Source organism: Typopeltis vanoorti, chromosome 5 (genome assembly GCF_054136105.1).
Source record: "Typopeltis vanoorti isolate ZY-2024b chromosome 5, IOZ_Tvanoo_1.0, whole genome shotgun sequence".
NCBI classification, from domain to species: Eukaryota; Metazoa; Arthropoda; class Arachnida; order Uropygi; family Thelyphonidae; genus Typopeltis; species Typopeltis vanoorti.
In genome coordinates, this window is record NC_143553.1 from 115,462,816 (window position 1) to 115,490,449 (window position 27,634).

Sequence of the window (27,634 nt, forward strand, 5' to 3'; positions counted from 1 at the left end):
TGAAAAGTGCCTTAGAAGAATGAAATGTTAGACGTAACTTTATTGGGGACCTGACAAATATCAGATTAGTTTCAAAGAAACCTGTTTGTAGGAAGTGCCAACTTAATCATCTAGGACTGTCATAATATTTTGTACAGCCCTTGAGAGAATATCAGAAATTTGATGATGGCAGTATTTTGGCTTCATGGTTTAGTGTTTAATGATGTAATCCTAATCAGACTAAATCTTAATGTGATGTGGGGAGTTATGTGTCTAAAACAACTGCAGGAGTTAGCTGTTATTTGTTACTACCTGTGATAGAAAAAATATTCTGTATGAGAAATGGCTTCATTGGGTAATTATCAAACAATTATAATAGTTATTTAAATTATAACTGCTAAATGCTGTTTAGCTGGTTAAGTACAAGAGTGACTTTTAACTGGATCATATAAAGATTGAGAAAGGGGAATAGTTCTTGTCAGTAGTTGTAGTATTTATCTCCAAAAATCATTAATTTTTTTTTTTTTATATATTGCATTAATTCTTAACAAATAGCTACAAGGTTTATTTAGTACTGAAATTGTCTGAGAAATTGTATGTGCTGTTGCCAGTTACTTGTGGAGTAAATACCTGGGATATTGACTATAAGGTTTAGGAAATGCTCTACAGGTATTCTATCCCAAGCAGACAGTTCTTATAGTTTCATCAGATTTGCTTTAATCATCATCATCAAATTCCTGACATGTATACCCTCAAGGGTTGTACAGGATATGATAGTACTATATGAAAAACTTACATCATTACTAACTTCCTGTCTACAACTTTCCTCCAAATCAGTCTGTTACCTGTCAAGATTTTTATTGAGTTGACTTCCTTCCAAGCTTTTGATTCTGTTGTCTGTTTCCATATTTAATTTACCATCTTGACTAAAAATTGTGCCTAGGTAGCTGAAATGTTTTATTTCTTATATAGGATTTCCATTCACGATGCAGTTGACATTTTCAGTGCTTCTGCCTATTTTCATTGTCTTTGTTTTCTTATTGCTGACCTTCATATGAAATTTATTACAACAGTTATTCAGTTTAGTCAGGGAATCTTGCAGACTTGTACTGGATTTATTTAAAAGTATAACATCATCTGCATAAAGTAAAGAGCTGAGATTAACATCTCCAATCTTGATATCAGACTTAATACCACTTTCCTTCATAATGCAATCCATATAGATAATGAATAACAGAGGGGACAATGTACATCCTTGTCTGACACCAGATTTAACATTAAACCATCTTTCTGTACTTCCTTTAATTCTAACTCTTGATTAACAACTCAAATAAAATAAAGACTAAGTATTGCTTGATATAATGCCACATCGACACCATACAACTGTAGCATTTTGAATAGCTTTTCTCTTGGCACTTTGTCATATACCAATCTATATAACTTACAAAGATCTGTATTTTTTATATTCCCATGATTTCTCAACTAGTTGTCGTAATGTGAAAATCGGATCCTGACAGCCTCTACTTGGCCTAAATCCAACTTGTTCTTCACCAAGCTTCTCTTCCACAATCGTTTCTCAAGTATACTTACATAAATCTTAAAAGGAACAGTCAGTAGAGATATACCTCTGTAATTCTCACATTCAGTTTTATTTCCTTTTTAATATATGGACACCATGAGAGCTCTATTCCAATCATCTGTAATTTGTCTGTCTGCCCAGGTCTTCTGAACTATGCAGTACAGCCACTGTAAGACTTTTATTCCTCCATACTTGAGCATTTCTGGTCGAATATCATCTAGTCATGCTGCCTTTCCACAGTTCAAGCTTTTGATGGCTTTTTCTACTTCAAGTATGGATAAGAATCTTACTTAAATATAAAGAGCCAATAGGCTTCATTTCATCGATATAAACATTATTTAAATTAAGGGGATATTAAATCCCACATTGTTTTAAAATCGAATGAGAAACTCAAAGATTGGAATCGGAGAGTTTCATGCCGAATATAGTATAATAAACTATAAAAGTATCGGTGACTACTAGCGTGAGCTAATGCAAGTAGTCCAAGTATGTAGTACAAACTCGGGCAACTCGCAGCAAATGTGGTAAAGTTCTGATCGCTGCTCTTGGTATTTTCTATAATGTAAAATACATTTCCTAGGAAATGTATGCTGTTATTACATTATGGTGGGAGATCACTACCCAGACCGGTTTCAGCCTTTTTTCAGACTTCATCAGTGAGTAGCTAGACCAAATTAATACCAAAAGGGTATAGCGAAAAGAACTCATATACTCTGCTATACGAGTTGTCAAAAATGTTGAAAGTTTATTTTTCACTTGGTTAGACTATAATAAATTTAGTTTAATCCTTTATCCAAATGTGAGCAAACAAAGTTTGCACCTGAAAATATCTTCAGGACTGGGGTAAGGTAGTTTTGCATTATGGGAGATTCTGAGATACGAGTGATGTTAGCTTGGTCCACCTTTGCTACGAGTTGCTCGGTGTTGTACTACCTTACCCCAGTCCTGAAGATATTTTCAGGTGCAAACTTTGTTTGCTCACACTTGGATAAAGGATTAAACTAAATTTCTTAAATTCTAGCCAAGTGAAAAATAAACTTTTAACATCTTTCTCTAAATCCAGAGTAATTTAATAAAAAAAAGTGGCACAACTTTTGGTAACTCCTATAGGTGGAGATGACCTTGCTATTGCTTCTGCCTGGTATCTCCACATCTGGGTGGTGGTCCTTCCCTTAATGCATAACATTATACATATCCGCAAGGAGATGTGTTTTGCATTATGGGAGATACTGAGATAGGAGTGATGTTAGCTTGGTCCACCTTTGCTACGAGTTGCACGGTGTTGTACTACCTTACCCCAGTCCTAAAGATATTTTCAGGTGCAAACTTTGTTTGCTCACACCTGGATAAAGGATTAAACTAAATTTATTATAGTCTAACCAAGTGAAAAATAAACTTTCAACATTTTTGACAACTCATATAGCAGAGTATATGAGTTCTTTTCACTATACCCTTTGGTATTAATTTGGTCTAGCTACCCACTGATGAAGCCTCAAAAAAGGCTGAAACCGATCTGGGTAGTGATCTCCCACCATAATGTAATAACAGCATACATTTCCTAGAAAATGTATTTTACATTATAGAAAATACCACGGGGGTTGCTTAAGGGTCAAAGCTGTATAACTGAGAGAAGACCTCCACATAGCCTTTAAAGGAATGCGGAGAACCGACCAGGGCTTCTGACCTAATGTCCAATCCTCACCTTCTCGTGGTGTACCCTGTTTGGTATCTACTTGGATACTGAACGAACGAGGATGGGCTGGCAATTTGGGATTTAGCCGACCAAATTGTATTCTTATTGGTTAAACCAAAATTAAAAATGATGGTACGACATGACAAAATTTCATGCCGGCTGGGGCGTCGCCCTGTTAAACAAGGCCCCCGTTGTTTTTGCCAGGGAACCAGGGCGAACAGCGAAAAGTCAGCTACTGGAACAAATCTGAAAACAAACACCAACTCAACATCACCAGAGAAGCCGGAATGGCAAAGAAATGGAGCTAGCTGAGGAATTAGATAAGTACCAGATCGACATAATTGGGGTGACTGAAACAAAAAAGACCAAAACTGGCAAGATCTTTCTGAGCAATAAATACAAAATGTTATATTCAGGCAATGAAAATCAAGGAAAAGAAGGAGTAGCCATAGTATTCAACACAAAATACGAGGCTAATCTTCTTGAATGGCAGTCAGTCTCAAGTAGAGTAATGTGGGCAAATATGAGAATGGGGAACTGGACAATGAGACTTATTTGTGCCTATGGTCCCACAGAAGTTCTACTAAGTAGAAGTGGAGGAATTTTTTGAGGCTTTAGAAAAAGCCACTGACACAATGAAAAATGAAAAGTTGGTCCTTGTTGGGGATCTAAATAGCAGAGTAGGAAATGATTGTGAGACATACAAAAATATTTTGGGAAAATTTGGAGAAAAGAGCAAAGCTAATAATAATGGCAAATATCTGTTGGATTTCTGCTCAGGACATGGACTGGTTATTACTAACACCATGTTCCAACATAAAAATGTGCACAAATTCACATGGAGAGAAGAGGCTAGGAATAAGAAAAGTCTCATTGACTATGTTATTGTTGATAGTGATGTTTTCTCCCTGGTGCAGGACACCAGAGTGTACAGAGGATTTGAAATTGGAAGTGATCACTATTTAGTCTTGAGCAGGATAAAACTGAATTTCATGTCGAAAAGAAGAACATGTAAGAAAGTTTTAAAGCAAATAAAAGTTGAGCAGTTGTCAGACGTGAACTGTAGATTAAAATACACAAACATTATTGAAGAAAAAATGAAAGAGTTTGAGAACAGGAACCAAATCTTGGAGATTCAGTTGCAAATCCTGAAGAAAACATTGATTAATTCAGCTAGAGAGGTAGCAGGTGAGGTTGTCTGCAATAATAGAAAAATCAGAACTGCATGGTGGACACAGGAAGTTAAAGGGGCAGTGAAGGAAAAGAAGAAAGCATATCAAAAGTTCCTGGTGAATAAGTAAGCTGGTGCTCTTAGAGAATACAGAGACAAATGTAAGAAAGCAAAATACTGTGTAAAACTAGCTAAACAAAAGTCATGGGAGGACTTTGGCAAGAATATAGAAAATAAATATCAAGAAGGTGGCAAAATATTCTGGAGGTTGTTGAAGAAGCTTAGGAATGGGGGAAAGTGTGCTATAAAAGGAGTTAGAGATGATAAAGGTGACATGAAAACGGGAGAAAAAGATATCCTTGAAGTATGGAGTAATTACTTTGAAAAACTGCTAAATGAAACAAGCAGTGATGACAGCACAGTGCTAAAAAACACTGACCAGGCATGCAGTCAGGAATACATATCCATACTTGAAGTAGAAAAAGCCATCAAAGGCTTGAAATGTGGAAAGGCAGCAGGAGTAGATGATATTCGACCAGAAATGCTGAAGTATGGTGGTATAAGAGTCTTACGGTGACTCCACTGCATAGTTCAGAAGGCCTGGACAGAGGGACGAATTCCCGATGATTGGAGTAGAGCTCTCATAGTACCCCTATATAAAAAGGGAAATAAAACTGCATGTGAGAATTACAGAGGTATTTCCCTACTGAGTGTTCCTGGCAAGATCTATGCAAGTATACTTGAGAAACGGTTGAGAAGAATTGTGGAAGAAAAACTTGGTGAAGAACAAGCTGGATTCAGGCCAAATAGAAGCTGTCCGGATCAGATCTTCACTTTACAATAAATAGTCGAGAAAGCATGGGAATATAACAAAGATCTGTATTTAAGTTTTGTCGATTTGGAAAAGGCATATGACAAGGTGCCAAGAGAGAAGCTATTCAATACACTGCAGTAATATGGTGTCAATGGGGCATTATATCAAGCAATACTTAGTCTTTATTTGAGTTGTAAGTCAGCAGTTAGAATTGAAGGAAGTACAGGAAGATGGTTTAATGTTAAATCTGGTGGGAGACAAGGATGTACATTATCCCCTCTGTTATTCGTTATCTATATGGATCACATTATGAAGGAAAGTGGTATTAAACATGATATCAAAATTGGAGATGTTAATGTCAGCTCTTTGCTTTATGCAGATGATGTTATACTTCTAAATAAATCCGCAACAAGTCTGCAAGATTCTCTGACTAAATTGAATAACTGTTGTAATAGATATGGTATGAAGGTCAGCAATAAAAAGACAAAGACAATGAAAATAGGCAGAATCATTGAAAATGTCAACTGTGTTGTGAATGGAGAACCTGTGGAACAAGTAAAACATTTCAGCTATTTGGGCACGATTTTTACTGAAGATGGTAAATTAAATATAGAAATAGACAACAGAATCAGCAAAGCTGGTATGGTGGGAAGTCAACTGAATAAATTCACATGGAATAAGAGAGAAATTAGTCTGAACATTAAATTAGCTGTATACAAGACAGTGTTCAAACCAGTTTTAACTTATGGATCTGAGAGCTGGGTCAAAAGTAAAACACTTGACCAAAGACTAGAGACCACTGATATGAGAGTCCTGAGAAAGATTATAGGTGTGAACTGATGGCATCAATGGCAATATCATATTAAAAACAAGGATATTAGGAAAGAACTTGACATTGTCAGCATCCAGGAATCCGTTATCAGAGCTAATCTCAGGTGGTATGGTTACTTAAACAGAATGGGCGAGGAAAGATTAGCAAAACAAGTGTTCTCTGCCAGGTTGGCAGCAAAACGACCCAGAGGAAGACCAAGATATAGGTGGATTGATACGGTACAAAGTGCCTTAGATGATAGAAATATAAGATCTGATAATGTTGGAGTCTTGACAAGTAACAGACTGATTTGGAGGAAAATTGTAGATAGGAAATTAATAATGATGTAAATTTTTCATGTAGTACTATCATATCCTGTACACCCCTTGAGGGTACATAGCAGGAATTTGATGATGATGTTGATGAAAATATCAAGAATAGCAATCAGAACTTTACCACCTTTGCTGCGAGTTGCCCGAGTTTGTACTACGCACTTGGACTACTTGCATTAGCTCACGCTAGTAGTTGCCGATACTTTTATGGTTTATTATACTATATTCGCCATGAAACTCTCTGATTCCAATCTTTGAGTTTCTTATTCGGTTTTAAAACAATGTGGGATTTAATATCCCCTTAATTTAAATAATGGATAAGAATTCCTGATTGCAATCCTGTTGAGTGTTTTTTTACAATCGTGCTGTCACAGATTATATCATTTAGCATAATTACTCCATACATCAAGGATATCTTTTTCTCCAGTTTTCATGTCACCTTTATCAACTCTAATTCCTTCTACAGCACTATGTCCTCCATTTCTGAGCTTTTTGAACAGCCTCAAGAATATCATGCCACCCTCCTGATATTTATTTTCTGTGTTCTTCCCATGAGTTTTGTTTAGCTAGTTTTACACAGTATTTTGCTTTCTTACATTTGTCTCTGTATTCTCTAAGAGCACCAGCTTACTTATTCACCAGGAACTTTTGATATGCTTTCTTCTTTTCCTTCACTGCCCCTTTAACTTCCTGTGTCCACCATGCAGTTCTGATTTTTCTATTATTGCAGACAACCTCACCTGCTACCTCTCTAGCTGAATTAATCAATGTTTTCTTCAGGATTTGCAACTGAATCTCCAAGATTTGGTTCCTGTTCTCAAACTCTTTCATTTTTTCTTCAATAATGTTTGTGTATTTTAGTCTACAGTTCACGTCTGACAACTGCTCAACTTTTATTTGCTTTAAAACTTTCTTACATGTTCTTCTTTTCGACATGAAATTCAGTTTTATCCTGCTCAAGACTAAATAGTGATCACTTCCAATTTCAAATCCTCTGCACACTCTAGTGTCCTGCATCAGGGAGAAAACATCACTATCAACAATAACATTAGTTAATGAGACTTTTCTTATTCCTTGCCTCTTCTCTCCATGTGAATTTGTGTACATTTTGATGTTGGAAAATTGTGTTAGTAATAACCAGTCCATGTCCTGAGCAGAAATCCAACAGGTATTTGCCATTATTATTAGTTTTGCTCTTTTCTCCAAATTTTCCCAAAATATTTTTGTATGTCTGACAATCACTTCCTACTCTGCTATTTAGATCCCCAACAAGTACCACATTTTCCTTTTTCATTGTGTCAGTTGCTTTCTCTAAAGCCTCAAAAAATTCCTTTACTTCTACCTTAGTAGAACCTTCTGTGGGACCATAGGCACAAATAAGTCTCATTGTCCAGTTTCCCATTGTGATATTTGCCCACATTACTCTAATTGATATTGCCTGCTATTCAAGAAGATTAATGTTTAGTATTTAGTGCTCAATACTATAACTACTCCCTCTTTTCCCTGATTTGCCTTGCCTTCCCATGATTTGCTTTAACTTATCCCTAATTTAAATACCAATGAAAAGATTGAAAAAAACATGTAAAGGCAGTCAGCAGTGGGCTAAAAAAAAAAAGCTGTTGTTTTTTGTGAGGTAGAAGAATTAAGTAAAAGAAAGATATAGATAATAAGCATGTATAGGTTATATATATATATAACCAATAAATATATAGAAATAGAAAACGAGATACCTCCCTAAGGTGATAGCTAGACATCCTTTGGTTGGAAAGATCTGGATCCAAATCCTGTCTAAGATGCAGGCTACATTTAAAAACATTTTTTACTTCTAAAAATCAGAATGTTGCTTCTGCAAAAATGAGCCATATGCATTGAGATAAATCAGATTATGGACACTAGGGTTAATTGCTCTATTATTACCAGAGTTAGATTATATACTAAGTGCCCTTGACATTAAGGAAGATGAAATAAAGAATAAAAGAGAATTTTCACTTTTGCAACTTCAGTGCAGCAGAATTGTGTTCGTAGGTGTTAAGGTTTTTCCTCCTCGTCTCACCTTTAATCATCATCAGTATCCTGATATGTACCCTCAAAGAGTGTTCAAGCTATTATGACAGAACTACATGATTAATTTCACATTATGATTAATCTCCTATCAACTGTTTTCCTCCAATATTGTTATTATATCTAACATTTTGTTCTTCTAAGGCACTTCGACTGAATCAATCCACCTAGACAGTTTTCTTCTGGGTCTTTATTTTGCCATCTTGGCATCAAACACCTGTTTTGGCAATCCTCTTTGAACGTGTTGCACATGTTCTTGAATGCAAACAATGTCAAGTTCCTTCTTAACGTCTTCCTTTTTAATATGATTCTGCTATTTGATGCCATCTATTCAGGCCTGTAATTTTGGCAGAATTCTCATATTCACGGTCACTAATTATTGACTATCACCAACTATCATATCCTTAACTTAAAACTGGTTTTAAACTGTGTTGTATATTGCTAGTGTGGTGTTTTGACTAATTTCTCTCTTATTCCATATAAAATTATTCAGTTGGTTCCCTCACCCTACCAGCGTTGCTTATTCTCTTGTCTGTTTCCAGATTTAACTTGCCATCTTCACTAAAACTGTGCCTAAATAGATGTAAGATTTTACTTTTTCTGTAGACTCTACACTCAGATTAAGCTGAAGTTTTCTATGTTCCTGCTTATTTTCATAATTTGTCTTTTTATTGCTGATTTTTTTTTGCCAGATTTGTTACAGCTGTTATTCAGTTTAGTTAAAGAATCCTGTAGACTTGCTCTGGATGTATTTAGATGTATAACATCATCTGCATAAAGCAAAGAGCTAAGTTTAATGTCTGCAATTCTGATATCAGGTTTAATGCCATTTCTTTAATTATGTGATCCATACGGATGATGAATAAGACTGGAGATAATGTGCATCCTTGTCTTACCTTTGATTTTACATCAAACCATTTGTTCCTGTATTTCTTTCAATTCTAACTGCTGAGTTACAACATGGACTATGTATTGCCCTGTATAATGTTCCATTTACCCCATATAACTGTAGTGTTTGGAGAAGATTTTCACTGGTCACCTTGTCTTATGTCTTTTCAGATTTATAAAACTTATGTATAGAGCCTTGTCATATATACTCCCATGATTTCTCAACTATTTGTCATAAAGTGAAAATCTGATCCTGCCAACCCCTGTTGGCCTGTTGTTCTTCTCCCAGTTTCTTTTCCACAATTTTTTTTGGCCTCTTTTCAAGTATGCTTGCATAACTCTTACCTGGAATACTTATTAGAAAAATTCTTCTGTAATTCTCACATTCAGTTTTGTTCCCTTTTTTGTAGATGGGGTACTGTGAGAACTCTGCTCCAATCATCTGGAAAATGACATTCTGCCAAGGCCCTCTGAATTATGCAGTGTAGCTACTACAAAACTTTTATACCTCTGTATTTGAGCATTTCTGGTCAGATATCATCTACTCCAGCAGCCTTTCCACATTTCAAGTTTTTGATGGCTGAATAAAATTAAATGAAACAAAATTAAATTTAAAATTCACTTTTTTATACAACATAATCCTTGTATCAGAAATTGATTTTTTAATATTTCTTCCTAATCCCAGCAAAACTGTTATTTCTACTTTCCACCTAAATAACCACAAGGCTCATAGAAAACTAAAAATAAACTTCCTCAACAGGACTGTAATCCATAAAAGTAACCCTTGTTACCTTGGTGTCACTTTTGACTGTAGTCTAACTTACCAAAAACATTTTGAACAAACTAATTTCATGAGATGTTGGAAGTTTTTTTTTTTTTAATATTATATTATAATTTCATGAGAAGAATGAAAGTGCATTTATTGAGCTGTTGCAGGACAACTTCCTCAAGCAGCATGTGACAGAAGGAACTTGAGGTCTAAGAGCATTAGATTTTATTATAGTGTCAGAGGGCGTTTCAGTTAAAGACGTAACTATTCTGCCTCCAGAATAGTTACGTCATGGTGACAGTGATCATGTGATACTCACTTGGGAAGTGACTAAGTTTTTGAATGTTCCATTCAGAAAAGGTTACATGCTCAACTACAAAGCAGGAAATTATGAGTTCAGTGGAATGGGATCGGTTGCTGAATGGAAAGAATATCGACAGTGCATGGGAAGCATTTAAACAATACTTAAATAATGTGATATCAGAATGTGTCCCGAGAGTTCGAAGAATAAATAGAGTAGGAGTCAAATGTATGTGTAATCTTATTAAGCAAGAGATTTGTAAGAAAAGGACTATGTGGAAGGAATACCATTTGTATAAGGATGACATCTGTTATGAACATTACAAGCAGTAGGCTAGAATAGTCACAACTGTTGTATGGAAAGCAAAGTCTGATTATGAAAAGAAACTGGCTCTGCATGCTAAAGACAATCCACAAGAATTCTATCGATATGCTGCAAGTAAAAGAAAGAATGAATATGAAAGAATAACTTCTAAATCCAGATGGCGTGAGGGTTACAGATGCAGAAGAGGTTGTTCAGTTAATGAGTGCCCATTTTGTTAAAAGCTATCAACCTGGTGAACGCAACATTGAGCTCACTGTTACCTCTTCACTAGATGAAGAAACACAGGTGTGTGAGGGTGAGGTATTAGAGCTGTTGCACAAACTGAATAAGAATTCAGCAATAGGGACTGATGGAATATCAGCACATGTGCTAAAAGAGTGTTCAGCTGAACTGGCCATTCCTTTGACTAGGATATTTAATATGAGTCTCATAACAGGGAAGATTCCACAGGAATGGAAGGAATGTATGGTAATTCCATTGCACAAGGGTGGTGCAAAGACCGATGTATCCAACTATCGACCAATTTAGTATCTCAGGAGTGGTGGTGAAGATTTTGGAAAAATTGGTTAGGGCTCATTCAGAAATGGGTTGACAGTGAATCTTTTCTTTGCAATGAACAACATGGGTTTACTAAGGGAATGTCATGTTTTAGTAACTTGCTCACATTCTATAACAATGTTACCATTGAAATAGACAAGGGGAATGGATTCACCATGATACTTTTGGATTTTGCTAAGGCTTTTGATGGAATACAGTATGGCAGACTGCTGCATAAATTGGAGAAAATGGATTTTGGTTATACAATATTAGCATGGATAAGAGGATGGCTGACTGACAGATATCAAAAAGTGGTATATGGGGGATCTGAGTCTGCAAGGTTTAAGGTAACAAGTGATGTACCACAAGGATCAGTGCTTGGTCCACTGTTATTCAATCTGTATACACTAATGATATTGGGAAGGATTTGACAAGCAACATACAGTTATTTGCTAATGATGCAAAGATAGGTAGGATAATCAGGAATGCAGCTGATATGCAGTCTTTGCAGAATGATTTGAATAGACTGGAATTGTGGGCATAGGAAAATGAAATGGGTGTCAGTAAATGTAAAGTCATTCACTTCGGCATGATTAGATATCCAATGTCGTACTATATTGGAGGGATTAGGCTAGGGATCTTGGAGTGTTAATAGATAGGAACTTGAAGTTCAGGAGTCATGTGGCAAAGATTGCAAATACAACTCAAAAGATAATTAGAATGCTAAAACGAACGTACATATGTAAAGATAAGGATGTCATTTTGCCTCTTTATGAGGCCTTGATAAGACCTCAGCTGGATTGTTATGCACAGGTCTAGTCTGGTTTCTGTTGTGATTCTGATATATTGGAGAGAGTACAAAGGAGAGTGTTAAAAATGATATCAGGATTGTGGAACACTGATTATGAAGACAGATTGAGAATTTGTAGACTGCAGACACTAGCAAACAGGAGAAAGAGGGGTGATATGATTGAGACTTAACAAACTTCTGAAAGAGTCATACAGGATTTCAATTTATGGAGGATGGGGAAAGGGCGAGAGGGCATCCTTGGAAGCTGAGAATGAAGGCTGCCAAGAAGGGTGTGAGGGCTAGATTTTTCTATCAGAGGGTGTTGCGTGATTGGAATGGATTGCCATTGGATGTTGTGAATGCAAGCAGTGTTAATGAATTCAAGAATAAGTATGATAGCTGGCCTCCTTCAATGAGTCTCTGACTCCCTGGAGATCTCTCTTAATAATAATAATAATTTAAAAAATATCTGCCAGGAACAACAACATAAACAAACTGACAGACACAACTTGGGGTTGTAATGCCTCAACTCTTAGAACAGCAACTCTAGCTCTAGTATTCCCTGACTATTGTTCACCAGTTTGGAGCCAAAGTCACTATGAATCATGTAGATACACAGCTTAACATATCAATGAGAACCATCTCTGGTACCTTATGATCTACTCCTCCCATGGTTACCTGTTCTTTCCCATATCACTCCTCCATACTTCAGAAGAGAAGATGTTATTATTAAAGAAATCAGAAATAACACATACCTTCCTATTCATCTTTCTATCCAGCACACCACCTGGTCTCCAGATATCCCATATGGCTTGTGGTATTACTAGATCATAATTCCTAGGACTGGTGGAATAGACTTTGAAATAAACTACAAACAATTTCATAATCACAGATCCAACTATCAAACCACCAGGATTCTATCTACATCGATACCTCTGGAGTCAGCTAAACAGATTTAGGACTGGACGAGGCCACTGTGCCCACTTATTACATCTGTGGGGAATTTCACACTCTCCCTTTTAAGTGTGTGTGGTGCTCTGCAGACTATGCATCATCATATCGCTGATGACTGTCCCTTACACTTCTTTCCTCGAGGCCTCAGGAATTTCCATTTTATCCCAGACATTGCCGTTGGCTAGTTAACTGAACTGTCAGTCTATATATACTTTTGTTCAATAATTTCTTGTATTTCTCCCATTCACTGAATAAATAAATTTAATTTTGTGATTTTCTAGCTAATCGGTTAGCAGAATTGTTGAATGACACTCTACGGGTGACTGAAGAAGATACTGTGTGCGCATCAAGCGTAGAAGGTAAGTATACATTGTCAAATTGCATTCATTATTTTATTAAAGTGTACAGTGATAATGTAGTACTATGCTCAAAGTGTGATTAAGAATGTAAATAAACACGATGAACTAATAATAATGCAAATACCTTACATAATTAACATAAAATTTTCATTTCCATTTCATAAGCATCTTCAACATGAAATCAATAGAACAAATGCTTGCATAGACACACATTTAAAAAAAAAAAATTCAAGAATGTCACAATAATGTTTTAGTGAGGAAAAGTTGTTTAGCACGTTCATGTTGGGGCAATAGTAGCTCACTCGCTGCAAACCTAACCATCTAACGAAGTGAGCAAAATTACTGACAATTTCATTCCTGTGTGTCATCGGACGTGCCACCACTTTTCGTGACAGTTTCTTCGATTGTAACTAATCCCACTTTGTGTGTGTGGGGGGGGGGTGAATGTTCTTTTCAGAATATATTTTTAAAAAAAATAATAATTATAGATAATGATATATTTGATTATTAATTACTATACTTGATTTACTTAAAAGATGTGAAGAATATATGATTCTATGAACTCTAGACTTTCATATTTGCATTTATGATTGGCATAATTTAAAAAAAAAAAACTTATGAATAAATTGAATGGGATTTGTTTGCAAAATCTAAATCACTAACCGATAAGAAACAGCAACTGTATACATCGCTAGCTCAGTAAATAACTATAGGGAGGGGACTTATGATCTAATAATGCTGATCAGGTGATTCGTGTGGGTGTGGCTTATCATCTTGCACAATTTATTGTGCTTGTTATGTGTATTTTTCTTTTCTAATCTATATTTCACTTTATTTTCTGATAAATTTTTTATTTTCTAATGAACAGTATTTTTTTTTTACATAGTAGTATGTTACATACAAAAATAATTTTGTTCCTTATACAGACATTTTATTTTAAAAGCTCACAATATCTATTTTGCTTATGCACAGAAAAATTTTATTTATTGATACTATAACATTTATACTAAGTCATTTCGTCTTATGCAGCCACCGAAGGAGGCAAGCTAGCCTCAATAGGTGCCGGTCCCAAGCCCGGATAAATGCGAGGGTTGATGTCAGGAAGGGCATCCGGTCGTAAAACTTCAATGCCAGCTCAACCTATGATATGAGTCAAAGAGAAAATGATATGAGGGCTAGGGCATACCCCTTAAGCGACACGCAGCCACATTGCCCTACAGTTGCGAGAAGTGGACGAGGGCTACTGCATCAACGGTGGGTGCAGTTAAAGAAGCGAGGCCAGCAGGTGGAGAGGATGTTGCGAGTGGGAACACTGAATGTTGGAAGCATGACTGGAAGGGGAAGAGAGGTGGCAGACATGAAGAGGAAGTTGGACATTTTATGTGTGCAGGAGACAAGGTGGAAGGGGGGAAAGGCAAAGGAACTGGGAGATGGATATAAATTGTTCTACTCTGGAGCGAATAACGAGGGAAGAAATGGTGTAGGAATTGTGGTGTGTGGCAGAATGAAGGGCGAAGTACTAGAAGTGGGTAGAAGGAACGACAGGATCGTGCGAATGAAATTGGATCTTGGAGAAGAGCGGGTGGTCGTATTATGTGTATATGCCCTGAAAGTTGGTTGTACAGCAGAGGAGAAAGATGAGTTCTGGAACGTGTTAGATGAAGAAATGAGGGAACTGGAAGAAAATGAGATGGTGATTGTCGGAGGAGACTTGAACGGACATAGGGAGACAGAATAGAGCCTGTGAAAGGGTGCATGGTGGCCACGGAGTGGGAATGATGAACCAGGAAGGAGAGAGGGTTGTGGACTTTGCAGTAGCGTTTGATCTGGCAATTGTGAACTCGTTTTTCTACAAGAGGGAAGAACATTTGATAACATTTAAGAGTGGTAACAACAGTTCACAAATTGACTACATTTTGACTAGAAGAAAACATCTTATGGTTGTGACAAATTGTAAAGTAATTCCAACAGATCAAGTAGCACAGCAACACCGACTGCTGTGCGCAGACTTTAAAATAAGATCGAAGATAAGAACCTCTGGATGCCATGGGATGAAGACAATTAAGTGGTTTCGCTTAAAAGAGGAGAGTGTGAGGAATCGTTTTAGGGAGAGGGTGTTAGAGAGGATTTCGGATGGACTGGAAAGTGTACAAGATTGGTGGAAACATAATTCAAAGTAATCCTGAGCTGTGCAATCGAGGTGCTTGGTGAGACATCTGGAAAGATTAGAGAGCAGAGGGAGGGTTGGTGATGGAATAATGATGTACAAGTGGCAGTGACAGCTAAGAGGAAGGCAAAGCAGATGTGGGATGAGTCAAGAGTGGAAGAGGACAGAGATAGAAAGCAAGACGCCAAGAGAGTTGTGGCACAGGCGAAGGCCATAGCATATCAAGATCTGTATGATCAATTAGAAACAAAGGAAGGACAGAGAAAAATTTATCAACTAGCGAAATGTAGAAATAAAGCAGCAAAGGACATCTTACATGTGAGGCAGATCAAAGATGCTGAAGGAAGAGTATTATGGAGGGATGTGGACATAAGAAACAGATGGAAAATATACTTTGAGGGACTTTTGAATGAGGAAAATGCAAGGACTCACAGAGAAGATGGGCAGCCTTCTGAGGGGATGGTGCAGAACATCGGTAGAGTGGAAGTGACGGAGGCCATGAAGAGGATGAGGAATGGAAAATCAGTGGGCCCGACAGAATTCCAGTGGAGGCATGGAAAGCACTGGGGGAAGAGGGAATTGACCTGCTGTGGGACCTGTTCATGAAAGTTTGCCAACATGAAAATATACCAGAGGAATGGAGGGAGAGTACTCTTGTCGCCATTTACAAGGGTAAAGAGAATGCACAAGACTGTAAAAATTACAGAGGAATAAAGCTGATGTCCCACACAATGAAAATCCTAGAAAGGGTTCTTGATGGTAGATTGAGGAAGGAAGTGGGGATTGCAAAGGAACAATTTGGCTTCATGCCTGGTAGATCAACAACAGATGCTATCTTTGGGTTACGGCAGATGACGGAAAAGTATCGAGAGAAACAAAGGGAGCTACATCTGGCATTTATTGATCTGGAGAAAGCATACGATAAAGTGCAAAGGCAAGAAGTCTGGAGGTGTCTGAGGGAGAAGAAGGTTCCAGAGAAATATGTCAGGTTGGTGCGGGAAATGTACAGAAATGTGAAAACAAGTGTTCGGACCTGTCTAGGACAGACAGAAAGTTTTCAAGTAACAGTTGGCTTACATCAAGGTTCAGCATTAAGTCCGTTTCTGTTTAATATTGTGATGGAGGTGGTAACAGAGGAGGTGAGAGAAGATGCACCTTGGACAATGTTGTATGCAGATGACATCTTGCTGTGTGCATATTCAAGAGAAGAAGCGGGAACTAAACTGGAAAGATGGAGAAAAGTACTGGAAGAGAGATATATGAGACTGAGCAGAAGTAAGACAGAGTACAGGGTGTTCGGGATAAATTTGACAGTTTCGTAAGGAAAAAGAAAATCTTCTTTGTATCTATTAAATTTAATGAATTGACAAAAAAACATTACAGGCAGAGTTAATTACAATACTATCAACAAGATTTACTCAAAATAACCACCATTAGCATCGATCACAGCTTCAATTCTGCTTCGGAACCTCGAACAAGCTGATGCTACAGTCTCCCTGGGAAGGGCCGCAAAAACTGTTTTAATTTTATCCATTAACTGGGCTTTTGTATTACTGGAAGTGCGATTGGTGTCTTTTTCAACTGCGCCCCATACAAAATAATCCATGGGGTTAAGGTCTGGGAAGTTTGGAGGCCAAACATTTGGACTGGTGAAGTCGTAGAAATTTTCAGACAACCATTTTTGACTTTTCCCAGAGGTGTGGCAAGGGGCCGAATCCTGCTGCCATACATACGGCCTACCATTGGCTACCCTTGTTATCCAGGGCTTGACTACAGTTAGCAACTCCACGAACAAAGCCCGAATTCCAATGCCAGGGTTCTTCAACACCTGTTCCTGCAGATTTGCGAGGAATTCTGCTGTACGAACGCAATCAGATCGTCTGCTAGGGATCTTTCTTCTTGCTACATCCTCGTAGTCACCATTGCAAGTCTCTAGTTCATGCCTGATTGTTTTTACTGTATTCAGGGAGCATTGGGCAGCAGTCGTAATATCCTTATTTTGATGGCGGGCACGAATCATCATGATACAAGTTATTCTCTTCCATGATTCAGGTGGGTTCCAGCTATCCATCCTTTCTGACATCTTGTATATGAATGAAGAAGGGTCCAAACTTTTAAATGAAGAGAAGTGTGTGTTAATACATGTAACTTACGGAAAAATATAATTAATTATAAATATGTCAAATTTATCCCGAACACCCTGTATATGTGTTGCACAGTGGGTGGCAGACAGGAGACAGATCTGGAGCTGGGAGGAAATGTCATCAGGAAGGTGAAAGACTTTAGATACTTAGGTTCAACAGTGGAAGAAGATGGAGCAGCTGAGAAGGAAGTGGGATGCAGGATACAAGCGGGTTGGAGGAACTGGAGGGAGATGGCTGGAGTGTTATGCGATAAGAGGGTGCCAATCAATCTGAAACGCAAAATCTAACGATCAGACGATCCTTTCTGGTCACACTGCACATCCACTTAAGCAGAGTGGAAGTAGCAGAGATGAGAATGCTCAGGTGGATGTGCAGTGTGACCAGAAAGGATCGTCTGAGAAATGACTATGTCAGGGGAACAGTGAAAGTTATGAACTTAGGAGCAAAAATACAGGAGACAAGGTTGAGATGGTTTGGTCATGTGATGAGGAGGTAGGATGAATATGTGGGAAGAAGGGTTATGCAGATGGATGTGCAAGGAAGGTGGAAGCATGGGCAGCCAAAGAAGAGATGGAGGGAACTGGTAGAAGAGGACTTGAGAATGAAGAACTTGGATGTGGTGACAGCCCAAGACAGGAAGGTGTGGAGGAGACTCATTATCAACAGTGACCCCACTTAAGTGGGAGAAGCTGCAGAAGAAGAAGATTGATACTATAACATGGTTCTACATTATTTTAAAAGTAGTAAATTATTCATATGTCTGAGTCACATTAAACACATCAGAGGCTGCCCTTCTGCCAATTTCTTTCCACCAATTCTTGAAAATTTTCTGCAGCGCTTACCACCTTACATGATGGACCTTGCTTTTTTTTAACTAATGAACATTTTTCCTTTTCATTTGTAATCTCTTTAGATATAGTCTCCTCTGTATCTAAAAATTCCTTTATGATTGGAAATACTTCCTCATCATCAAATTCCTGACATATACCCTCAAGGGGTGTACAGGATATGATAGTACTACATGAAAAATTTACATCATTACTGACTTCCTATCTACAATTTTCCTCCAAATCAGTCTGTTACTTGTCAAGACTCCAACATTATGATCTTATATTTCTATCGTCTAAGGCACTTTGTACTGTATCAATCCACCTATATCTTGATCTTCCTCTGGGCCGTTTTCCTGCCAAGCTCGCAGAGAACACTTGTTTTGCTAATCTTTCCTTGCCCACTTTGTTTAAGTGACCATACCACCTGAGATTAGCTCTGCTGACAATGTCAAGTTCTTTCCTGATATCCTCGTTTTTAATATGATATTGCCATTGATGCCATCTGTTCACGCCTATAATCTTTCTCAGGACTCTCATATATGCGGTCTCTAGTCTTTGGTCAAGTGTTTTACTTCTGACCCAGCTCTCAGATCCATAAGTTAAAACTGGTTTGAACACTGTCCTGTATACAGCTAATTTAGTGTTCTGACTTATTTCTCTCTTATTCCATATGAATTTATTCAATTGACTTCTTACCATACCATCTTTGTTGATTCTGTTGTCTATTTCCATATTTAATTTACCATCTTCAGTAAAAATCGTGCCTAAGTAGCTGAAATGTTTTACTTGTTCCACAGGTTCCCCGTTCACAACACAGTTGACATTTTCAACGATTCCACCTATTTTCATTGTCTTTGTCTTTTTAATGCTGACCTTCATACCATATCTATTACAACAGTTATTAAATTTAGTCAGGGAATCTTGCAAACTTGTAGCGGATTTATTTAGAAGTATAACATCATCTGCGTAAAGCAAAGAGCTGACATTAACATCTCCAATTCTGATATCATGTTTAATATCACTTTCCTTCATAATGTGATATATATATAGATAATGAATAACAGAGGGGATAATGTACATCCTTGTCTCACACCAGATTTAACATTAAGCCATCTTCCTGTACTTCCTTCAATTCTAACTGCTGACTTACAACTCAAAGAAAGACTAAATATTGCTTGATATAATGGCCCATTGACACCATATAACTGTAGCGTATTGAATAGCTTCTCTCTTGACACCTTGTCATATGCCTTTTCCAGATCAACAAAACTTAAATAAAGATCTTTATTATATTCCCATGCTTTCTCAATTATTTGTTGTAAAGTGATGATCTGATCCTGACAGCCTCTATTTGGCCTGAATCCAGCTTGTTCTTCACGAAGCTTTTCTTCCACAATTCTTCTCAACCGTTTCTCATGTATACTTGCATAGATGTTGCCAGGAACACTCAGTAGGGAAATACCTCTGTAATTCTCCCATTCAGTTTTATTTCACTTTTTATATATGGGTACTATTAGAGCTCTACTCAATTCATCCCTGTGTCCAGGCTTTCTGGACTATGCAGCGCAGCCACTGTAAGACTTTTATACCTCCATATTTGAGCATTTCTGGTTGAATATCATCTACTCCTGCTGCCTTTCCACATTTCAAGCCTTTGATGGCTTTTTCTACTTCAAGTATGTATATGTATTCCTGACTGTATGCCTGGTCAGTGTTTTTTACCATTGTGCTATCACTGCTTGTTTCATTTAGCAATTTTTCAAAGTAATTACTCCATACTTGAAGGATATCTTTTCTCCTGTTTTCATTTCACCTTTATCATCTTTAACTCCTTTTACAGCACTCTTTCCTCCATTTCTTGTTTTCTTTAACAACCTCTTTAAAGCTTTTTTAACAACCTCCAGAATATCTTACCATCTTCTTGATATTTATTTTCTATGTTCTTGCCAAAGTCCTCCCATGAATTTTGTTTCGCTAGTTTTACATCAGTGTTTCGCTTTCTTACATTTGTCTCTGTATTCTCTAAGAATGAAAGCTGACTTATTTGCCAGGAACTTTTGATATGCTTTTTGTCTCTGTCTTCTCTAAGAGTAAAAGCTGATTTATTTGCCAGGAACTTTTGATATGTTTTCTTCTTTTCTTTCACTGCCTCTTTAACTTCCTGTGTCCACCATGGAGGTCTGATTTTTCTATCCTTGCAGACAATCTTACCACATGCCTCTCTGGCTGAATCAATCAGGGTTTTCTTCATGGCTTGCCACCGAATCTCCAATGTTTGGTTCCTGTTCTCAAACTCTTTCATTTTTTCTTGAATAATCTTTGTGTATGTTAGTCTACAGTTCACATCTGAGAGCTGCTCAACTTTTATTCACTTTAAAACTTTCTTACGTGTTATTCTTTTCAATTTGAAATTCAATTTTATCCTGCTCAAGACTAAATAGTGATCACTTCCAATTTCAAATCCTCTGCACACTGGTGTCCTGCACCAGGGAGAAAACATCACTATCAACAATAACATAGTCCATGAGACTTTTCTTATTCCTTGCCTCTTCTCTCCATGTGAATTTGTGCACATTTTTATGTTGGAACATGGTGTTAGTAATAACCACTCCATGTCCTGAGCAGAAATCCAATAGGTATTTGCCATTATTATTAACTTTGATTTTTTTTTCTCCAAATTTTCCCAAAATATTTTTATATGTCTGACAATCATTTCCTACTCTGCTATTTAGATCTCCAACATGGTTCAACTTTTCCTTTTTTATTATGTCAGTTGCTTTTTCTAAAGCATCAAAAAATTCTTCCACTTCTACTTTAGTAGAACCTTCTGTGGGACCATAGGCACAAATAAGTCTCATTGTCCAATTTCCCATTCTGATATTTGCCCATATCACTCTACTTGAGACTGCCTGCCATTCAAGTAGATTAGCCTCATATTTTATGTTGAATACCATGGCTACTCCTTATTTTCCTTGATTGTCATTTCCTGAATATAACATTTTGTATTGATTGCTCAGAAAATCTCACAGTTTTTTCCTTTTTTTTGTTTCAGTCACCCCTATTATGTCGATCTGGTACTTATGATCTAATTCTTCAGCTAGCTCCATTTCTCTGCCATTCAGGCTTCTTACGTTGAAAGTACCGATCTTTAACTCTGGTGATGTTGATTTGGTGTTTGTTTTCAGATTTGTTCCAGTAGCTGACTTTTCGCTGTTCGCCCTGGTTTCCTGGCGAAAACAACGGAGGCCTTGTTTAACTAGGCGACGTCTCAGCCATCATGAAATTTTGTCATGGTGTACCATCATTTTCTATATTGGTTTAAGCCAATAAGAATACAATTTGGTCGGCTAAATCCCAAATTGCCAGTCCATCCTCGTTCGTTCACTATCCAGGTAGATACTCAACAGGGTTCACCACGAGAAGGTGAGGATTGGACATTAGGGCAGAAGCCCTTGTAGGTTCTCTGCATTCCTTTAAAGGCTATGTGGAGGTTTCCTTTCAGTTATACAGCTTTGACCCTTAAGCACCCCTGAAATATTTCCTTTTGAACTGAATTTTCTCCGAATAATCCACACATTCACAAGAACTGTTCTGAAGAGTACTTCCATGGCGATTTTTTTTATATCTCTTTGACTGTCTTTCTGATAACCGATTAATAGCGTGCCATCTGATCTGAGAAATGAACACTTTCTTAGTAGCATTATAGCTGAGCACTCATCTGGTTTTTGCCTTATCCTATTCTTATGAGCGCACTCTACTAACAACGATGATCTCTGTAAGTTGTCTACATAGTTATTAAAATGGACTGTTTTTTTTTGTCAGTCCATTTCAGTATTTTACAGCCTTTTTTGTTTCCCATGGCTATTATATCTCCACATTTCTGTTTCTTTAGCATGACTTCTGCCAGAAGTCCAACTATGTTATTCCTGATTGTTCCACAGAAAAATGTTTCCTTAGAGAAGTTCCTCAGCAAGTGCCAAACTTGTATAAAAATTATCTGCAGATAAAAATCCTTCCTGTATTCAAGAGGCCATCAAGCAATTTCCAAATAGTGGAATGAGCATGTCCCTGACCACTCAACTGTATAACTTTTACCTGAACACATGCAGATGTTGTATGTGTAGCTAGCTTGCAAACAGAGTTTATATACTTTGATGCTAAATTTATGAGTCTTGCTGGAAATATATTGTTGAAGGAACAGCCTCCCATGCCAGGGAATCATGCTCTCCTCAATTACAAATCCTTTTTGTGGCAAAACTGCTTTTTTGAAAGCTTGAAACAACTTGTTCTAGCAGTTCTTGTATTTTCTACAGATGATCACTAGTCTCCACATCATTGTTACAAAAATGCCATACTTCAGCAATTGCAGAAATCTGGCCTTGCGCATTACATTCTTTATTCTCCAGTTGGTATACATGTAATTCTTTGACCAGTACAAACATATTTCTGGAACATGTATTATCCCAATAAGCAATAGGATTCCAAAAAAATTTCTCACTACTTCTTCTTTGGATGTGGGTATCCATTTCTTGGAATTCACTTGTCTATCTGGAGTTTCTCTTGCCATAAATTCCATTAGGCCATCAGTTAGAACACTGAGTACACTGTAGATGGATTTTCCTGCATCAACTGATAAAAGTAGCTCATCCTCTACTTTACTCCTGAACTGATACTGCCATGTTACTTACCAGATTTCATTTGTTTGAAACTGAAAATTCAGAAACCTTACTTTGTGAAATATCTTCTTTGTCAGATGAGAAACGAACTGCTCTGTAAATACAATACCTGATCGAAATCATTATCTGAATTATTCACTACATCTTTGAAAATTCGATCTTAATCAGGTGCAGTTTTTTTTTTTTCTTTTTGACAACGGCTCACGAAAGTAGAAATCATGCAAACTTGTAGAAGTCTGCAAGATTTCTACTTCATCACTAGAACATGTGGATTTCCCACATATGTTTCTAGTTTGTTGACTTTCATGAGGTGCATTCTTCTTATAGAATATAGGATTCATTTTCATTTAGGAATAGAGAAATTTTTACTCCCTACATGTACACTCATGTTGGAGGCTTAATGGATTGTATGTACATGTACACTGTCCGAAGACTGGAAGCAGCTGTCCCTATATAGTGAACAGCATGCCCTGCATAGACTCAAGCAAAACTGTTTGCTTGAGTCTATGCAGGGTAAAACACAGTATATATCTAAATAAAAACAATTGTCCTAACATTTGTCCAATTTTCAGTTATACGTGAAATAAGTGTTTTTCGATTGCATTTGGAATTTTCTATGTCATTAAGACAGATCACAAATGCTGACTTCAAATAAAATTCTATCAAAAGAGTTGCAACTAACATGCCACATAAACTTTGTGTCTGTGAGCCTGTCTGCCAGCCCAATGCAGAAGCTGCGCACGAACAAGCAGCAATAAAATTCTACTGAAAGAGTTGCAACTAACATGCTATATAAACTTAGATATCGGTTCAGTCCACCCAACGCAGAAGCAGCAGACAAACAGTAATGAGAAGTCCCCATTACGTGTTAATGCTAAAGTTCAAATTACACTGAAGAGTAGATTTCTTATGGAAAGACTAAAAAGAAAGTTGTGAAACATCCGAATTTTAACAGGCCTATATTTATCTCCTTTATGAGAAATAATTCACCTTGACTATGCTAATCATAAGTAATTTTACTTTATATATACAGTAAAACCTCTTTTTTACGTTTTCCTGCCATTTCCGTCATTTTCCGTTGGTCCCATCTTAAGGCCTATTCTTACAATATTTACTGATTTTCGAATCGATTTCTTTGGAAATCCGCATTTCTGTTCCCAGATTGGTTTGCTATGCTGTAGTTTCGTTTCCATCATCACAGTGACTTACACGCTTGCAGCAGTATTGTAGTGATGAGCGACACCATGATTTTTCAATCACAGTACGAATTGATATTGCAGAATTTCTGCTTCGTAATTTAGCATGTGAAAGTTGCTTTCAAGTTGCGTTGGTGTATTATCCATGTTAGTAACATGGAGAAAAAAGACAGAAAATGTATTTCGGTAGAAGAAAAGATGGCAATTCTGCGACATGTGGATTGGCATGCCGGAACACGTGTGCATTAAGCAAAAGATCTTGGACTCTCCGGGTCCACTTTGAACACGATAGTAAAAAAAGGTCAAGCATTGAATTCAATGCAAAGCAATCTGGTGCTATGTCAAAAAAAAAAAATGAAAAGCAAAAACAATCAACAATTAAAGATTTTTTTAAATAGATAAATGTAAGTAATTGTAAATTCATTTATTTTCAGTTATTAAATTTTGTAATTGAGTATGTAGACTCACATAATAGCAGCAAGTCATCTTTTAGCCTTTTTTTAACATTTCCTGCTATTTACACGTTTTTCGATCAGTCCCCTGAAAAGTGTAAAAAAGGGGTTTACTGTATGTATATATATATATATCTCTTCCTGTTTGTGTTTGCCTGCCATTGCCAAAGAACTTGGCTTTTTTACAAACCTACTTACTGCTTATGATAGAACAGTTAATTTTATCTCTATTATTTGCTATATCTCTGAATTGCATCTGATCAGTTTGTCTATTTTGCAGAAGGAAAAACCCTCTTTAAAAATCTCAGCTCTTTACTTTAAGTAGATGGTATTATACTCCTAAATAAATCCAGTACAAGTCTCCAAGATTCTCTGATTAAATTAAATCACTGTTATAAATTTCTAATGAAAATCAGCAATACAAAGACAACAAAAAGAGGTAGAAACATCGAAAACATCAACTACATCCTGAATGGAGAACCTATAGAACAAGTAAACCATTTCAGCTATTTAAGCACAATTTTTAGTGAAGATTTCAAATTAAATTTCATAATACTCAATTAGCAAAGCTGGTATGGTAGGAAGTCATAAATTTGTGGAATAAAAGAGAAATTAGACAAATTCTGGAAGGGAAACTTGGGGAAGAACAAGCTGGATTTAGGCCAAATAGAAGCTGTCAGTATCAGATTTTCATTTTAAGACAAATAGTTAAGAAATCTTGGGAATATAACAAGGATTTGTATTTAAGTTTTATGGGTCTGGAAAAGGCATGCAGTATGGTGCCAAGAGGAAGGTTCTTCAAAATGCTACAGTTATAATGGTATAAATGGGACATATAAATGGCAGCAATACATAGCTCTATTTCAACTGTAAGTCAACACTTAGAATTGAAGGAGGTACAGGAAGTTGGTTTGATGCTAAATCAGGTGTGTGACAAGGGTGTACATTATCTCCACTGTTATTTATTATTTTTATAAAACACATTATGAAGGAAAGTGGTATTATGTCTGATATCAAGATTGGAGATGTTAAACTTTATGCAGATGACGTTATATTTCTAAATAAATTCAGTAGAAGTCTGCAAGATTTCCTGACTAAATTTAATAATTCGTGTAATAAATTTAGTATGAAAATCAGCAATAAAAAAGACAGAGAAAATGAAAATAGATGGAAACATTAAACATCAACTGTATCCTGAATGGTGAACCTATAGAACAAGTAAAACCTGTCAGCTATTTAGACACAATTTTTAGTGAAGATGCAAATTAAATATGAAAATAGACATCAGAATTAGAGTAATTATTTTTAATTATTTGGTCAATAGTAAATATTTTGGACATAGATCAAGTGTTAACTAATAAATATTTATTAAACCTACTAGTTTCACCAAACTTTAGCTGTTGGCATCTTCAGGGTACAAGCACTTAGGTTAAAAAACATTTCACAAATATGAATAACTGTAAAAGACTACCACTCTCGAATGTTTAAAGAAGCAGCTACAGTCGCTCACTCTGTTGATAACCTTAACAGGAACCAAGGTTTAATACTCCCAGAGATATGGAAAACCCTAATTAGATCTCTTAACACACAGGAAATGAACTTCAATGCAAACTACAGACGTTCCTTAGCAACAACTAGTTAATCATGCACACACGATACGTGTATCACTTACGTTCAGTGCTATGTTAGTTTGTAACTATAATCATTAGAATTTTACAGTTATTCATATTTGTGAAATGTTTTTTAACTACCTAAGTGTTTGTACCCTGAAGATGCCAACAGCTAAAGTTTAGTGAAACTAGTAGGTTTAATAAATATTTATTAGTTAACACTTGTTATCTATTGTTCATAATTACTCTAGTTAGATGATCAAGAAAATAAACATTCATTATAGACATCAGAATTAGTAAAGCAGGTATGATAGGAATTCAGCAGAATAAATTTATATGCAATAAAGAAAAAAAAAATTTAGTCAAAACACTAAACTAGCTCTATACAAGAGAGTGTTCAAACCAGTTTTAACATATGGATATAGAAGCATAGTTAGAAATAAAACACTTGACCAAAGATTAGTGATCACAGATATGCAAGTTCTGAGAAAGATTACAGGAGTGAACACATGGCATCAGTGATGGTATCATATTAAAAACATGGATATTAGGAAAGAACCTGACATTATTATTATTCAGGAATGTGTGAACACATGCGCAACCATATCCCTGGGGGAAGAAGTGTCCTATGTTCAATTCCCGTCGACAACATGGGAAGCTTAAGGATCTTCCTCAGCCATAGCCAAGTTAGCCGGTCTTGGGCATGGACAGCAGGGTTTTTCATCCCACAAGCAGGCGAACCGGCTCCGTGAATACACATAGATTACAGTCATGAACACTCCCCTAAGGGTAGTGTCCATGAACACTCCCCTAAGGGTAGTGTTCATGACTACCCTTAGGGGATGCAGCAAGGAGTGAAAAACCAGCCGCATTAATTTCGTCGTGAACCCCTCATTAAGGGACTCTACCCGTCCTAAAGGGATGGATGAGATCAATCAATCAATGTGTGAACACAGCTAATCTCAAGTGGTATGATCACTTAAGCAGAATGGGAGAGGAATGACTTTTTTGGCAGTATGACAGGAAAAGACCAAAATTTGTGTGGATTAATACTAAGAAGTGCCTTAGAAGACAGAAATATAAGATCTTATAGCAGATTAATTTGGAGGGATATTGTCAGTAGGAAGTCATAATATCCTGTATATCACCCTTAGGGCACTATTTAATAATATAATTATTAATTTTAATTAATACTTA

The 27,634-nt window shown here is 36.7% G+C and overlaps 1 protein-coding gene across 1 annotated transcript in view; it reads left to right on the plus strand.

The window, feature by feature from the left end:
* The window catches only part of LOC150106740 (rho guanine nucleotide exchange factor 11-like), an 837,747-nt gene that overhangs the window by 765,223 nt on the left and 44,890 nt on the right, over positions 1-27,634 (plus strand). Inside the window, exon 38 of the mRNA XM_090393466.1 lies at positions 13,285-13,362. Within this exon, the coding sequence (XP_090249592.1) occupies positions 13,285-13,362 (78 nt within the window). The remainder of the gene's footprint in view (positions 1-13,284; positions 13,363-27,634) is intronic.